We start from the raw sequence: 16,406 nt of genomic DNA, 5'->3' as shown, positions 1-16,406 counted from the left end.
GGGTGGGTGGACAGAACATTGTACATCCCCTGCTGGGATGAGCCTTTACAAAAGAATTCTGGAGAGAGATGCAACTGTTCTTGTTTCAGTTCGTCCTGAGCATCACCGTGACACAGGACACTTTCTTCTATGGGCGGTTACCCAGGACACAAACCAAGACAAACATCAACTGCACCTTGAGGACCATCAACTTGGTGAGAGACACCCTTTGGTCTTCCCAAAATTTGTGGGTCTTCCAGAGTTGACCTCAACTAAGTATTGTAGACTCTCATATTCCAAGAACCAGGACCACATACTGAGAGATGCAATTAAGTTTGGAACAGCTGTTGCCAAAATGCAATGGGGTAAGCCCACCATCTCATGTCTTTCTGCCAAGTACACTGGAGGTCTGCTCAGTTCTCAGGGCCTCTCATTACCTTAAATGTATGTATCTTGCATGAGTAAGAAATGGCTTTGACCTTTGCAACTACAGGGATTACCAGATCTAAGATTTTTTCAATATGCAAAAGTTGTACAGGACCGCTCCAGAACCTGGTTATGTACATAAATGTATTTTATGAACAAAGTACAGTCTTGCTATTAAAATCCTGACATTTTGTTATTGTAACCTGCTAGGAATAGAGAATGGGAGTGAGAGACCTGATTAGTGGGTAAAATTGTGTAATCAGTTCCTGGATTATTGCCTGTAGTCGATAATGTTCAAAATGCCAGAAGAACTTGGCCGCATGGAATGCTCCTCCTGCAATATATGGGAAATCAGGGACAATTCCAGTGTCTATGGTGACTGTGCATGTAGTAGATGTGTTCAGCTGCTGTAATTTGCTGAATGGATCATCTGGATGGACTCACTATAGAGTATCCATGAGGCTAAGAATGCCATGGATAGCATGTGTAGCGACCAGTAAGGACGGTACAGACAGTGAAATGGTGGGTGACCACCAGGAAGATGATGAAATATGGGCAGGCAGTGCAGGGGTACCCTATGCCATTCCCCTCTCAAACTGGTATATTGTTCTGGATATTGTTGGGGCAAGTGCTATTAGGGAAAGCAACAGCAGCGGCTGGATCAGTAGCACCACGATTGGCTCTGTTGTACAGGAGGGAGAGTCAAAACGTCAACAAGTGGTAGTAATAAGGGGACTCTCTATTCGGGGCACAGATAGGCAATTCCGTGGCCATGAGAAAGACTCCAGGATGGTGTGTTCAAGGATGTCTCTGAGTGGGCACAGGATGTTCTAAATTGGAGGGCAAGCAGCCAGAGGTTGTGGTACACACTTGTACTAATAACACAGGCAGGAAAAATGATAAAAACCTGCAAAGACAGAGAGTTAGGTAGCAAGTTGAAAATTCGGATCTCTAGGTTTGTATTCTCGGGATTAATCCCTGTGTCACATGCCAGTGAGGCTAGGAATAGGAAGACAGTCCAGTTAAATACTGGGCTGAAGAGCTGGTGTAGGAGGGAGGACTTCAGATATGTGGATCATTGAGGTATCTCCTAGGGCTGGTGGGACCTGCATTAGAAGGATGGGTTGCTTCTAAACTGGAAAGGCACCAACATCCCTGCAGTGAGGTTTGTTAATTTCACTCAGGAGGGTTTAAACATATCTGGCAGGAGGGGGTGTTCGGAACAGTAAAATGACTGAAGAGGAATTAGGGACTTAGGCCAGTAAGGATGAGGAAGAACAGATGAGGAGAGATTACTGAACACACTGGGACTATTGTCTGAATTGTATTTATTTTAATACAAGGAGTATGACTGATAAGGCAGAAAAACTTAGAGCTTGGATTCATCCATATAAATATGATATTTGTAGCTATTACAGGGTTGAGAGTGAGAAAAGATTGACACCTTTACGTCCCGAGATTTTGATGTTTCAGGTGAGATAGAGAGGGATGTAAAAGAGATAGGGTGTTGTGTTTCTGATAAGGGAGAATATCACAACTCTACTGAGGGAGGGCCATGAAGGATAGATGTCAGGAATAGGAAGGGTGCAACCTCCTTGATAGAATTATATGGTATCCTTCCAAAAACCAGCAAGTGATCGAGCAGCAGATACATGGATTGATTATTGAAAAATGTAACAACAGAGTTGTTGTTGTGGATGATTTTAACTTTCCTTATATTGACTGGGACTTGCTAAAGAGAGGGGCTTGGATGGGGATGAATTGGTTACATGTGTTCAGGATGGTTTTTTTGAAACAACACGTAAAGAGTCCAACTTGGAAAGGAATCATTCTCTCCTTGGTATTGGAGAATGAACCCACCAAGTGATCAAAGTTTCAATGGGAGAGCGTTTCAGGAGTAGTGACCATAATTCTGTAAGTTTTAAGATACTTATGGATAAGGACAACAGTAATCCTAGGGTGAAAATATTGAAGTGGGGAAAGGCTAACTACCACAATATTAGGCAGGAATATTTGAGGGCAAATCCACATCTAGTATCTTTTAAAGGCCAGTGGATTAGAGACCAGCATCCTGTAAAAATAAATGATAAGAATGGCAAAATTTGGGAACCTTGGATGACAAGAGAAATTGAGAGCTTCATCAAAAAGAAAAAGGAGGCACACACTAGGTTGAGAAAACTGAAGGCAGACAGACCCCTAAAAAAGTACAAAGATAGCAGGAAAGAACTCAAACAAGGAATTAGGGTGTTGAAAAGGGACTATGAAATGTCTTTGACAACAGGATTAAGTCCCAAGGTGTTTTATACACACATATGGAGCAAAAGGGTGACTAGAGAAAGGGCAGGTCCATTCAAGGACAAAGGAGAGAAATAATACATGGAGCAAGAGGAAATGGGTGAGGTCCTTAACGAATACTTTGCTTCAAGGACATGTTGGAGAGAGATATGTTGGTATTCTAGGGCATGTTTTGAAAATCATTAGAGGTGATAAGTGCACAAGATCTAATGAGATCTATCCCAGAATGCTGAGGGAAGCAGGGAAGAAAATTGCTGGATCCTTGTAAAAAATCTTTGTATCCACTTTAGTCATAGGAGAGGGCCCAGAGGACTGGAGAATAGCCAACGTTTTTCCTTTGTTAAGAAGGGCAGCAGGGAAAATCTGGGAAATTACAGGCCAGTGAGTCTTATCTCAATGTAGGAAAATTATTGGAGAAGATTCTTAGGGACAGAATTTACTCACATTAGGAAGAATATGGACTTACCATATATACTTGCGCATAGGTCGAGTTTTGAAGATTTTCTTTAAGCTAAAATTAGTGGGTTGACTTATACACGAGGTATTGTTTTCGAGGGGATGAAATTCATGCTTAGTATGAGTCAAAAAATGGACAAACAAGTGCCAGATCTTAATTTAAAATAATAAACAAGAAAAGGAAAAAGAATTATGGCCATTATTGAATATTTATCTACAAAATAACTGTTTCCATTCTGCCTGCTATGGTAGAACGGTAGTGTCGTACCGTATTCCAGTTACCAGTACCGTAAAGTGCATGTAGGTCTACACATATGTATAAAAGTTAATAGACATACCAGCAGGTGGTCAGGCCATCTGTCAGGGGTATTTGTACAACATGCAATTCATGAAATAAAAAGAAGAGCAGTAAAAACAAAAAAGACTGGTAGCATTTGATTCTGGACGGCACGGTGGGTCAGTGGTTAGCACTGCTGCCTCATAATGCCAGAGACCCAGGTTCGATTCCAGCCTTGGGTGACTGCCTGTGTGGAGTTTGCCCATTTTCCCAATATCTGCATGGGTTTCCTCAGGGTGCGCCAGTTTCCTCCCACAGTCCAAAGATGTGCAGGTCAAGTGAAGTGGCCATTCTAAATTGCCCATAGTGTTAGGTGCATCATTCAGAGGGAAATGGGTGGGTTACTCTTTGGAGGGTTGGTGTGGGCTTGTTCGGCCAGAGGGCCTGTTTCCACGCTGTAGGGAATCTAATCTAAAAAAAAAGACCGCATGAAACTGTTAATAATATATGACATCAAAAAACTCTCTCCCTCTCTGACACTATCTTCCACACACTGTCACTGTGACCACCCCACGTCACTCCCAGGCTCCTCCTGTCACTGACGCCCTCCGGAAGCGCCTCCCCGTGACCGGAAGTGTTTCTCCTCCGTTCCCGGTGTCTCGCGGATGGTTTTGATTCGCCCGGAAGCTGGAGGTAACTGTATGGGGGGGGAGATTATCGGGCATCTGGCTGGCAGGGTCAGGACATCTAGGCCTGTCCTATCTCCCTGGGAGGTGTTAGGCCGTGAATGTGCTGCTGTCGGGGGCTTGGGGCCGGGACATTGGGCCGGGCTGTTCCCGGAAGCTGCTTCCTCCTTGTGATGGGTCTGTGTGTTTGGGTTTGTAGGTGGTGAGATGCTCCATTTGGATCCATGAACTAAAACCTCTCGGTAACAGTCTGCCAGTTGTAAAGGTGCAGGTTACCAGCGCCCAGGATGCCTGCAGGTAAGGATTTGCCTCAATCCCTTTTGAATTCCTGTGACCCTGGTGTTAGTGACTAGTGACTGACAGAGGACTAGAATGTGTTCAAGCTAGAGTACTAAAGAAGGCTGCATGATTTGCTGGTTAACTTACCTGGTGTTACTGAGGCTACTCTCAACCGAAAGTTTGTGGGGATAGATTTTTTTGAAATGCAAGATTTTAGCCTGAACAACATTCTTTATTTTCATTGTCGTCCTTTGAGTTGATGGGATAATTTATGTTTACCCTTTCCTTAATGATTGTGTTCTTGCAATCTTCTTGAAATATTACATTTTATGAAATGTAAATTTAGATCATGTAACTTCAGATTTGGAGACTACATGACAAATCATTTCCATTCTGTGTGTGGGATTCTTATGTGAGTTTATATACTAGTGGTGTGTTTATATGTAATATGTATAACTTAAGATAGTATTTAACTTCTTCCTGTGTAACCCTAACCCTACCTGTAACCCTAGCCCAAAGTCTCTCTAGACCTAACCCTCAATCTAACCCTTTTGCACTATCTGTAGTGCTAGCCCTCGCCCTAATGCTAACCTTAACCCTATCGTGCTAGACTTAGCCTTAGCCCTAACCTAAACCTAACCCTGTCTGCATCATTCCAATGCAAGGATGCATTTTTGTTCTGATTCAAAACAATGCAGTATTTTGTATGTGAAGGACAGTGGAAATTTTAAAATCTGTTGCTTCATATATATACCTTGTGATGTCAAGTCAGGCAGTATCAACTTGTTGAATGAGTCATAAACTGCTCTAATTCACAAAATGTGGAACTGTTTAATTTAAAAGTTGTTTGAATTAGTTCATTTCTGCATTTCCACTAGGTATGATTGGCTTAATATTTTAGACTTGATATTTAATTCTTGACTAGTATTTACTATTGTAATTTTGTACAGTAGTTTGGCTTTTTAAAATTTTCTCATAGGATGTGAGTGTAGCTGGCTCGGCAACAGATGCTGGCCTATCACTAATTGTCCACATGGCTGTGGATCTGAAATCTCATGTAGGTCAGACCTAGCAAGTAATATTTGCACCCCACAAGTATAAATAAGAGACAATCTAACCACAGCCCTTGATATTCAGTTACGTTCCATCACTGAATCCTCACACTCAACATTGAGGGTTGCCAGTGACCACCAATTGAACTGCCCTCATCATATAAATGCAGTGGCTATATGAACCTCACAGCATCAGGAACTCTGGTTCGATTCCTCCCTTGGGCTACTGTCTGTGTGGAGTTTGTACATTCTCCCCCTGTTTGTATGGGTTCCCTCTGGATGCTGCAGTTTTCTTCCGCAGTCTGAAGATGTGCAGGTCAGGTGGACTGGCCATGGTAAATTGCCCATTGTGTCTAGGGCTATACAAGCTAGGTAGATTAGCCATGTAGGAAAAGGTTGGGGGTGTGGGTCTGTATGGAATGCTCTTCGAGGGTCGGTGTGGACTCAATAGGCTGAATGGCCTGCTTCCATACTAGGGATTCTAAGATTTTAAGAGCAGGTCAGAGGCTAGGGATACTGCAGCAAGTAACTCACCTCCTGACTCCCCAAAGGCTATTGGTCATCTGCAAAGCACAAATTAGGAGTGTGGTGAAATATTCCCTAATTGCCTGGATACCTGTAGCTCCTGTAGCTTAGCTCTATTCAGGGTAAAGCAATCGCAAACATCCACTCTTTCTGCCACAAATGCTCAGTAGCAGAGTTGTGTACGATCTATAAGATGCAGTGCAGAAATTCGGCCCTGATCGCTAGACAGCACCTTTTAAAGTCATGAATATTTTCTTCTAGAAGGACAAAGAAAGCAGACACCTGTAAGTTTCCCTCCAAGCTGCTCACCATCTTGATTTGGAAATATATTGCTATTTCTTTCCTCACCGGGCCATAATCTTGGAATTCCAACCCCCGTCCCCATTTTTTAAAAAAATCACGTTTTATTGTACTCAAGATTCCCAGAATATTGACCTGAGGATCTAGATTACTAGCCAAGTGACATTACCACTTTGCCACGGTGAGGTATTGGACCAAGATCTTGCAGTAGAGAAGACACAGTAGAAAATAAATTTATTCAACCTAACTTTTGTTCCAAGTAGTAAAATACTCACATTTCAATAATGCAAATGTTCGTCAGAATTCTGTTTTAAAAATCCCTGAGGATTGATTGTTCTGAAGTTGTTTCTGAAGTTTGTGACCATTTAATGTCTAGATCTGTCTTTAGAAGCAACTTTTGAAATCTAAACTGGTTTCAATGTCCTAGGATAGTAGAAGGCGCATTAGTTGTGAGATTTTGCATTTTCTTTATTTTAACCACGTTATATAATTTGCATTTTGCTTCACTTGTTGGTGTTCAGTTTGTTATAGGACATATTGGTGTAATAAAAACAAAATGCTGCACAACTCGTCAACCTAAAATAACGCACTTATTCTTACCATCTTTTCTTTCCACTAAGCAGTACTTATATTTTCTCATATTGTTTGTTAATTATCTATCTGGGATGTTAGCAGAAGCCTTCAAAATGTCTAAAGTCACCACATTGGAGTGGCCTTAATTCCCTAAGTTTCAGTGAGCATTGCGTTGGTCAGTAGCAGCTGTTTGATTGGCAGTGACACCTTTCCTTGTTTTATTGATGACTGAGAACTGACTGTGAAACAGTTCCTCACTGGATGGATTTGTCCTGCCTTTTGTGAAAGGAAATAGTGGGGGAATTTTCCACTTAGGTAGATGTCAGTGCTGTACTTGTATAGCGCAATTAGAGGTGAGGCTAGCCTTGTAGCATAAGTTTTTAATGTTTACAGCCCATAGACTTTCTACCCAGTCTGAAGATTGCAACGATCACAAATGCCAATCTCAGGTAGAGGCCGGAATGCACCATCTACTTAGCAATTCTGTCTAAAGACAGTTGTGAATGCAGGACACTTGCTTTTTACACTCAAGTAATGAGCTCTGCCTTTGTTGAGGATAGGGATAAAGGCCTCTGCTTCTGTTTGTTTCATTGCCCACCATAGTTAATAATCGGATGTGGCCGATCAAAAAGCTTTGAATTAGTCATGCTACATGTATGGATAAATTTCCTCTTCGAATCAGGGTTGTGAATCTGAAGGAAATAACAGGTCATAGGATAAGACGTTACACCATGGAGTACAATTCTGTTGCCTCTCCTGACCCACATTTAAGCTGTTAGTTGCCAAATCTATCCTATTTAGTGTACCAGACATGTCACGTTACAAGAAAAAGATGTCTTCAGTGTGAAGACACTACTTGGTTTCTACACACATCACATAGTAATCTCTCTCTTCAGTATTGTCACGTAGTTGTGTGTCTACGACAAGTAGTTTGGCAACATACCTGGCCTTGCCATTCTCATGATTAGCCTAATCCCATGAGACTATAGGAATTGGCATCAATGTTCACTCCAAGGGATACATGTTCCCAGTGTGAAAGGATACTGCATCTTTTCATTTGGATATAAGCCCTCTTTTTTTTCTCTCTTTCATGTGAGGCTCAGTATATTAAAGACCCAAGCTGAATATAGAAAATATGAAGAAGAGCTGCAAAGGGAAAGAAGGAAAAATAGAGCGTAGAAAATAGGAGAGGGATAGGCCATTTGGCCTTTGAGCCTGCTTCACCATTCAATATAATGGCTGATCATCCAACTCATTACTCTGTTTTGACTTTCTCTGCCTACCCTTTCAAGCTTTTGCCTTAACAGTCTTCTGCAGCAGAGTGTTCTACAGGCCTACAACTGAATTAAGAAATTTCTCAAAGCAAAATGTGTGAGAAACGATGATTAACCTGACTGAGGTGCAAAATGAGTATTTTATATCAATATTGTTAAAGAACTTGGAGAGGATAAAATTAAATAAAGAGGTGTTTTAAGGTTGGTAGCATTCAAAGTAACAAAAGTAAAATTAGCTCCTAAGTTCACTTGTTTTAAATGCATAATTCTGTGAACTGAGACTTTTTAAAGGTGTCTTGGAGAACAGCAGTGTTGATCTTTTAACTGTGTTTGGGAAAGGAAATATCTAATGGTCACTGCATTGTGTTGATTTCAGATTAATAAAATGCTTAAATTCTGAAGATTTCTTCATTTTTACTTTTGTCCTTTCTCACGTACAAACAGCTTCTGAGATGTAAAATCTTTTTGTGACATAACTGGGGTAAATATTTTGTTGCAGTGCATTTCAGTCTTTTGATATCTATTTTCAGGATCAAAATGGGGGAAAAATTGCAATGAAAAGTGTTTTTGCACACGTGACAAATCTTTGATGAGGATAAAGAGTAGGCCTCATTTGTTAAGTACATACGTTAAAATCTGTACGAGTAGCCAAGGGTTGGCTTCACAAAATTCTTGTTGCTTAAAACATGCTGCATTGAAATTAAGTTCAGCATCAAATCAGGATCTACATTTCCACTTAAAAAAGAATCATCCTGAGAGAAGTACTATCTCTGGTTGGTCTCAGGATAGCCAGAGATTTTGTTTCATTTTAACTATATTTTTGATCTGGGCTGTCGTTTATTGATGTTTTTTGGGATCTTGACATTTTTGATTTGTCGTCATTGATCATTGAGACAGTTTTGGTCATCTGGGAAAAGAACAGTAGAACAATTTAATATTTTTGTGCTGCATCTGAGTGATGGGAGATAAATCATTTCTGATACATAGAACACAGTGTGTTACAACACAGGACAAGCCCTTCGGCTCTCTGTTGCAATTATGCATTTGTGTTTCAAAAACAAAACAAAGAATAATGTATTTTTTATAAGAATAGTTTACTTCCTGGTCTTTAATGAAGATCCGAAAAGTCTAGATACATGATGGTTCACAGATTGATTTAATTTCACAATATTTCATTTGCAGAAGAATAATGTCCAGGTTGGTGACCATGTATAAATGCTTTAATCTTAAACCTTGCTCGTCAAGTCTAGTATAAATCTTTTTGAAATTACATTTCCCCTCATTTATCCTGTGCTGAAGATTTATGTAAGAGCAGAAGCACTAGATGCGTGGTAGGTTGAGCATTTACAATACAATTTCAAGTTTTAAATTACTGTTTATTAATTATGTAAGAAAGTACATGTGGAGTGTGATGCTACTTCTCTTATAGTGAAGAATAAATTTGACTTGAGGTTCCTGGCTATGTCTTAGTTGTTGGTTGTAATGATCTCCAATACAGCTGACTCAGAAATTGCTGTGTGTTGAACTGTGGATCACAGGATACTAGATAAATAAAATTGGGAGAAAGGGAGAGTCTTTGTTCTTCGTTCAAGCAATTTTAAACTCTGGATTGGAACTGAAGTAGTAACATATTTTTCAAAAAATTTTTGGCAATGTTATTTTAAAATGTGATGCCATCATCATCAAATGTGACTTTTATTAGTGATCTGATTTTTGCAGAATTATTAATCAGAGTGCATATTTGCCTGCTACTTGGCAGCAATAGATTAATCAATGCAGTTATATCACATTAAGATGTGGAAGAGTGTTGATATTGAGGAGAGCATTGCAGTGCTGGAGAGCCAGGAAAGGAGAGGCACAAGAAAATCTATGACTGAATAACGTGCTTCCTTCAAAGAAGAGAAAGTTTGGGCACAGTTTTCATTTATTCCGTCAAAGAGGACACGTACGCAAACCAATTCAAAACTTGTTGGATTGCAAAAGAGAGAGAAACTTAAGACATAACAAAATGTGTGCTGGTGACAGATGTCAAGTGGATGACATGATGGAGAATGTAGATGGTTCAGAAAAGCAAATAAAAGAAGCAAGGACATGGGAAGAGAAATTGGTAATTGATATGAAAGTTTATCCCAAAGTCTTCTACAGATGTGTAAATGGTAAGAGGAGTGGGGTTGATTAAGAATAAAATAGCACTCAGTGTGGTTTGAATGGTCATGAGCAATATGCTTTAGAAATTGTGGGTGGGCAGCCAGTGTTTTCATTCTAATTAGGTTAAATGTTGTATATTTGTCAGTTGTACTTGTATCCCTGTGGACAGGAGGCATGAGGTGTGTGTTTTGATTGAAATGTACTTGATGAACAGTCCAACAGTTAGAATATTAACTTTTTTAGAATTGCCCCTACCTGTTTTGAGCAGTGATAAATAGTATTACTCTCAAGTCTAATGCATCATGTCGCATTACATAACAACAGATTCTAATGTAGCTACTGGTTGTTGATGCTTCAATTTATTGCTATTTTAAAGTTGTGTATTTTTGAGGAGTCAAACGAAATGGGATTTTGATGATTATAACTCCTTGAAAATATGCAGTATGTGAAAATTACTGCCTTTGAACCACATAATAAAAATGCTTGAAGTATTAACAATTTTGTGTGAAAGAGAAGGGTCCTTTAATGATCTCCATATGCTTGCATCATAATGAGAATTAAAAGCTAGATTAAAGGTGTCCCTTTTCACTTTTGAGCTTTTCTTGGTCATTTAGCTTCCCTGCATTCATTTCTGGTTTTGATATGTAGTTGTACTTGTTACAAAATTGACATTCTCTAGAATGGTATTAGCAGTTTCAAGTACTGGCATTGAGGTAACAGGTTCCTTTATTTAGAGCCACACTGCTGAATGGTAATATAGGCATAATACTGTATAGGTTAGAAATGAGCATGTTGAGGTGGCAAGCTCTGTCCATAGCTGATATTGTCAGCTCCCTCTCTGCATGCTGAGTCCGGGTCTGCCAAAGCTGGTTTAAAAATTTTCATCCTTGTTTTCAAAACCCTCCCTATCTCTAACTTTCTGTAGTTCAAATCCTGAGATCTTCAGTGTTCCTCCAATTTTGGCCTCTTGTTCATCCCTGATTTTCATTGCTCATATTGGCAGGCGACGGCCTAGTGGTATTATCGCTGGACTGTTAATCCAGAGACCCACGTAATGTTCTGGGTACCTGGGTTTGAATCCAATTAAATTCTGAAATTAAGAATCTAATGATGACCATGAATCCATTGTTGTTTGTCAGAAATCAACCGTCTGTTCACTAAAGTCCTTTCCAGGAAGGAAACTGCTGTCCTCACCTGGTTTGGACTACATGTGATTCCACAGCGATGTGCTTGACTCTTAACTGGCTTATGGGCAATAAATGCTGCCTGATGAAGGGCTTTTGCCTGAAGGGTCGATTCTCCTGCTCCTCAGATGCTGCCTGACCTGCTGTGTTTTTCCAGGACCACACTCTTGACTCTGATCTTCACTTCTGCCTAATAAATGCTGCCTAGCCAGCGATGCCCACATCCTGTGAATGAATTTAGGAAATAACCGAAGGCTTGGCAATGTCCTAAATGTTTCCTCTAAGTCTACCTCTTTGATCAAAGTTTTGGTCACTTATCCTAAAATCTCCTTTTGTGATTTGGTGTGAGTCAAGGTTTATTTGGTGTGATTCTGTGAAGTGCATTGTGAGGTTTTACTACATTAAAGATGATATTCTAGTGTAAGATTTTTTAAAAAGTGTGTGAAGAAAAAATAGTTTTGAATCCGCATCATGCCAGGTTAGTTATTGAATAACTTGCTAACTGGGTCATATGTTCAATTAGATTAATCATCAAACTTTAAATACCCAAACCTTTCCATCGCTTTTTTAAGAATCACACTAATTCTGACCTACTTTTTAAAATTTAAATAATCAAAATTTTTTATAGTTTTTAAAGCATCAAAGCATTTTCATTTTTAGAATAATTGGGCCCTTTTACTTTGGACTTTCTACACATATTAAGTAGTTTTCTCACTTTCCAATCTGCTTTTCCCTTGATTCGTCTTTTCCAAATTCTTTGCTCCATGTTTTCTCATGGTGTTGTCAGTTGTGATAGCCCTCTGTTCTCTTCATCACAGTGTTATAGAGTTCAGTTAAGCTTCACTGTAATATCATGTGCAGCATTGTTGGTGTCATTTTTCAAATGATATATTGGTCAGAAGCCAGGTCTTCTCCCTTCGAAGAGGTAAAGGATTGCATGGCATGAATGGGAGGGGTTGGGATTGCAGGGAAGGGTAGCTGGAAAAGCGACGGGTAGATATAGGTGAGGGAGAAGGTGATAGGTCAGACGGGAGAGTGATGGACGGGGTCTGGAGGGCGGTGCCGAGTTGGAGGCTTGGGACTGGGATAATGTGGGGGAAGGGGAAATGAGGAAGCTGTTGAAATCCACATTTATCCCAAGGTGGAATAGGAGGTGTTTCTCCTCCAGGCATCGGGTGGTAACAGTTTGGCGGTGGAGGAGGCCCAGGACCTGCAGACCTCCCACATTCTCCCAGTCCCATGCACCCAACTCAGCACCGCCCTCTGGACCCGTCCATCGTTTCCCCTTCTGACCTATCACCTTCTCCCTCACCTTTATCTACCTATTGCTTTCCTAGCTACTTCTCCCCACCCCATCTGCCCTCCCATTTATCTCTCAGCCCTGACCCACAAGCCTCAATCCTGATGAAGGATGTATGCCCGAAATGTCGATTCTTCTGCTTCTCGGATGCTGCTTGACCTGCTGTGCTTTTCCAGCACCACACACTCAACCCCCAACATCCTGGTGAATCTCGTCTGCATCCTCTCAAGTGCAATCATGTCCTCCGATAGTTCGGTGACCAGACTACACACAGTGTTCTATCTGTGATCTAACCAATTTTTGTAACAAGACTTCAGCTAATGAATGTCAGCATTGTATATGCCATCTTTGCCACCCTATCTACCTGTGCTAACACTTTGGATTGTTAGACTGAAAGTACCTAATGGGTTCGTTAATGTCTGATCAAAGTATTTACAAGATGATGTGAACTTCAAAATATAGCTAATTACTAGCTTAAGTTTCTTTATGTACAAACTAATGAACAAATCTATTAGTCAAAAAAGTTATACACATGGAAACTAATGAGTCTCACTGCCTCGTGTTCTCTTTGGAACTTTGGACAAATGGCACTTGGAGGTCTATTTCTGAATAGTGGACTGGTCTTAAGAACCCAGATCTCATGGTGAAGTTCCATGGCCCCAGGGGTTCAATTGGAAAGTCCCACAAGTGGGGTAACGTCCCTTGTATTAATGCTCTTCTGGTTACATGCTTTATCACCATTTCATAGTACTTTCATTATTTTTCCTGTCATTCCATTGTGCAGAAAACAAGTTGAAAACACCTCCAAGTGGTTCTGTGTTAATTACATCAAAGAATGGTTCCAATAGACAGGTTATGCAGATACCATCCAGCCAAAACAGGCTGATTCTTTTACACCATGCCTATTTCATGTATTTTCCCTTCAGTTTCTCATTGTCATGTGCTCTTAGCTCTGAGCCATTAAGTCTTAATGCTCTTATTTGGCAAAATCATTTTTAAGACCAACTTCAGGGGTCTGTGAACTTGTGCACTAAGGTCCTTTTGTTCCTCAATGCTCCCGATGAACCTGCCTTTCATTGTGCATATCCTACCCTTATTAGGTTTTCCAAACTGCATTACCTCGCACTGAGCAGGATTAGTTTTCATCTGCCATTGCTGTGCCCAGTTTATCAGCTGATCGATGTCAGATGTAGCCTGAGACCATCCTCCAACGTACTTTTGATCCCATAGGCTCTTACCATTTGGACCAATCTTCCATGTGGGACCTTAACAAAGGCCAACTGAGGTCCATGTAAACCACATTAACTGCAGTACCCTAGTCAGTGTATTTCGGCACCTTTTCAAAAAAAAATCTATTAAACTAGTCAGACTGGACCCCTCTCTAACAAATCCATGCTGACTATCCCTGATCAATCCCTACCTTTCTATCTGTTGTTTAATCCTATCTCTCGGAATTTTTTCCAATAATTTCCCTGCCACTGACATTAGATTAATTGGTATGTAATTTTCTGTCGTGTTCCAACTGCCCTTCTTGAACAAAGGAACCGCATTAGCTATCCTCCAGTCATCTGGCACTTTGCCTGTGGCCTGCAAAGTATTAAATATCTCTGCCAGGGTCCCAGCAATATTCTGCCTTGCTTCTCAAAGCAGCCGTGGATACAGCTTATCAGGCCTTGACAATTTATGCCCACTAAGGCATCTAATACCTCCTGCTTATTATGTTAATATGTTCTGGAACCTCACCACCGCAACTGAAATCTCCAGTCAGTGTATTTCTCTTTTTTGCAAATACAGCTGAGAAATATTCATGTTAGACCTCACCCACACCCTGGATCTGTGTACAGATTGCCTCTTTGATCTCTTTCCCTGGTAATCCCATTACTCTTATAAAATGGTGTATTGGTAGTGTTTCTATCTTTTTAGTGACTGTACTTGATAGTGTTGCAGGTAAGTAATCACAAGTTACTCTTAATTCAGCTACTTAAGAAGAAATGTCATAGACAATCAAGTACTGAAACAATTATTCAAACTTAATTGCATGTAGCAACCAAATATAAGACCCCTCAAGCAAGGAAGTATAAACCTGCAACCCAGCTTCGTTATTACCTGATTAGTGGTGAAATCTGGCCCGACTTCAACCAACAGTGATCTGTCTCTGGAAATTTCCAGGGTTTGGTCCTTCTGCAGTGTTCTTTCAAGTTCTGTTATTGAATTGTTCTGGTGTTCAGTGTTGTACAGATTTTCATCATTTGGTCTCTGAGGTAATATATAGATGATATATATCAATGTCCTTTCATCCAAATTACTCCAACACTCCAGATGACTTCCTTATCACAAGTAAATTCTTTGTTTTTTGTTACATTTGACATTGACTATTCGAAGACTAAGCTTTCTTCTTGTTAACTCCTTAAATTCTCCTGCAGGGCGATCAGTTGTCCTTGTGGCAATAAAGTATCCAGTTTATCAGGCATGTGTCAAAGCAGCTTTGTTTGTGTAATCTCACAAAGGCATGGCTAATTGTTTGAGTCTCTGAGCAGCAGCTTGTCTTTGGTCCTTAACACTTTATTCCAGACAGAATTATTGCTGTGTGTGATAGCTGATCTTCTGTTGATTCAATCAGTCGACAAGCAATTATTAAAGTCCTGAAGTCTATAATATCACTGGTTAGGTTAATCCTAATCTCTCCCAGGTGTGATCAATGTTAGTCCTGACTGTCTAAGGGTTACATTTCAAGCAAAATCCATGTAGCTTCTTAATAATAGTTAAGATCTGGAGTTTAAAGTTTGCAATCCTACCTGAGCAATTGTGCTGGCTCACCCAAATTCATTATATAGACATGAGCAGTTTAAAGTGCATAAAATGAAAGTTTAATCTCTATTTACAAAATGGAATGTGACAATGACTCCCAGTAGTTTAAAGAAACGAATATTAACATGGTTAAGCACTGTCTATAATTAAATATAATTCCTTTAAATGTTAATGCAATTAGTACAATTGCATGGCAACTATAGTTTCCTTGCATGGGATTTCTTCAGGTATTGAGCCAATGCTTATGTTTCACCTAACATCACTAAGACTTTGGTCATAATCTCATTGCTGTTCAGGGCACATTACTTTGTTCAAATTGGCTGTGAAGTGCATTGAGCTGTCTTGTGGTTGGAAATGTTGTGATATGAGGCAGGGCTCAGTGTTATCTTCCAGTCTTTTACCCCTGCTTGACTTGAGAATGGAATTTGAAGTTGAGAACCCAGTACATCAGCACTAGGAATTACAAGTAATACTTTAATTGATGGATCCTTCTGTGGCTGTGGCTGAATGTTCAGGGTGGAAGGTGATGATGGGGCAGGTGAAGACCGATGGCCAAGGGGATGAGGGCATTAGGGTTAGGGTGAGAGAGCTGGAGAAGTAGGGAGAACTATTTAATCCACAGAATTTGTCAGCAGTACATACCTTTCCACAGGGTTTTTCAGGACCTGATTTGGGCCCCTAGCATCAACCAGTTACACCAAATCCATTTTGAAGAGGCATGCAGCTGTTTTTACTGGTTCAAATCTCCACAGCAGCCATCACTGCCAGAGAGCTCTCAACCCCAAAAGTTTGGCTGGCAACCTCACTGGGAGTCATGATGCAGAATTTGGGAAACCCAGTTCTC

At 40.4% G+C, this 16,406-nt stretch overlaps 1 protein-coding gene across 4 annotated transcripts in view; it reads left to right on the top strand.

Annotated features, from left to right (window-relative positions):
• Positions 1-4,045: 4,045 nt before the first annotated feature.
• LOC132814652 (protein EFR3 homolog A-like) overlaps positions 4,046-16,406 on the top strand; it is a 159,759-nt gene continuing 147,398 nt past the window's right edge. For all 4 annotated transcript variants that reach the window (XM_060823556.1, XM_060823555.1, XM_060823554.1 and 1 more), the window contains exons 1-2: positions 4,046-4,126; positions 4,319-4,416. In XM_060823556.1, the coding sequence (XP_060679539.1) occupies positions 4,407-4,416 (10 nt within the window). In that variant the 5' untranslated portion in view covers positions 4,046-4,126; positions 4,319-4,406. The remainder of the gene's footprint in view (positions 4,127-4,318; positions 4,417-16,406) is intronic.

The sequence above is a fragment of the Hemiscyllium ocellatum genome, chromosome 4 (assembly GCF_020745735.1).
Source record: "Hemiscyllium ocellatum isolate sHemOce1 chromosome 4, sHemOce1.pat.X.cur, whole genome shotgun sequence".
Lineage (NCBI taxonomy): Eukaryota > Metazoa > Chordata > Chondrichthyes > Orectolobiformes > Hemiscylliidae > Hemiscyllium > Hemiscyllium ocellatum.
This window is presented reverse-complemented; position numbering and strand designations above follow the sequence as displayed.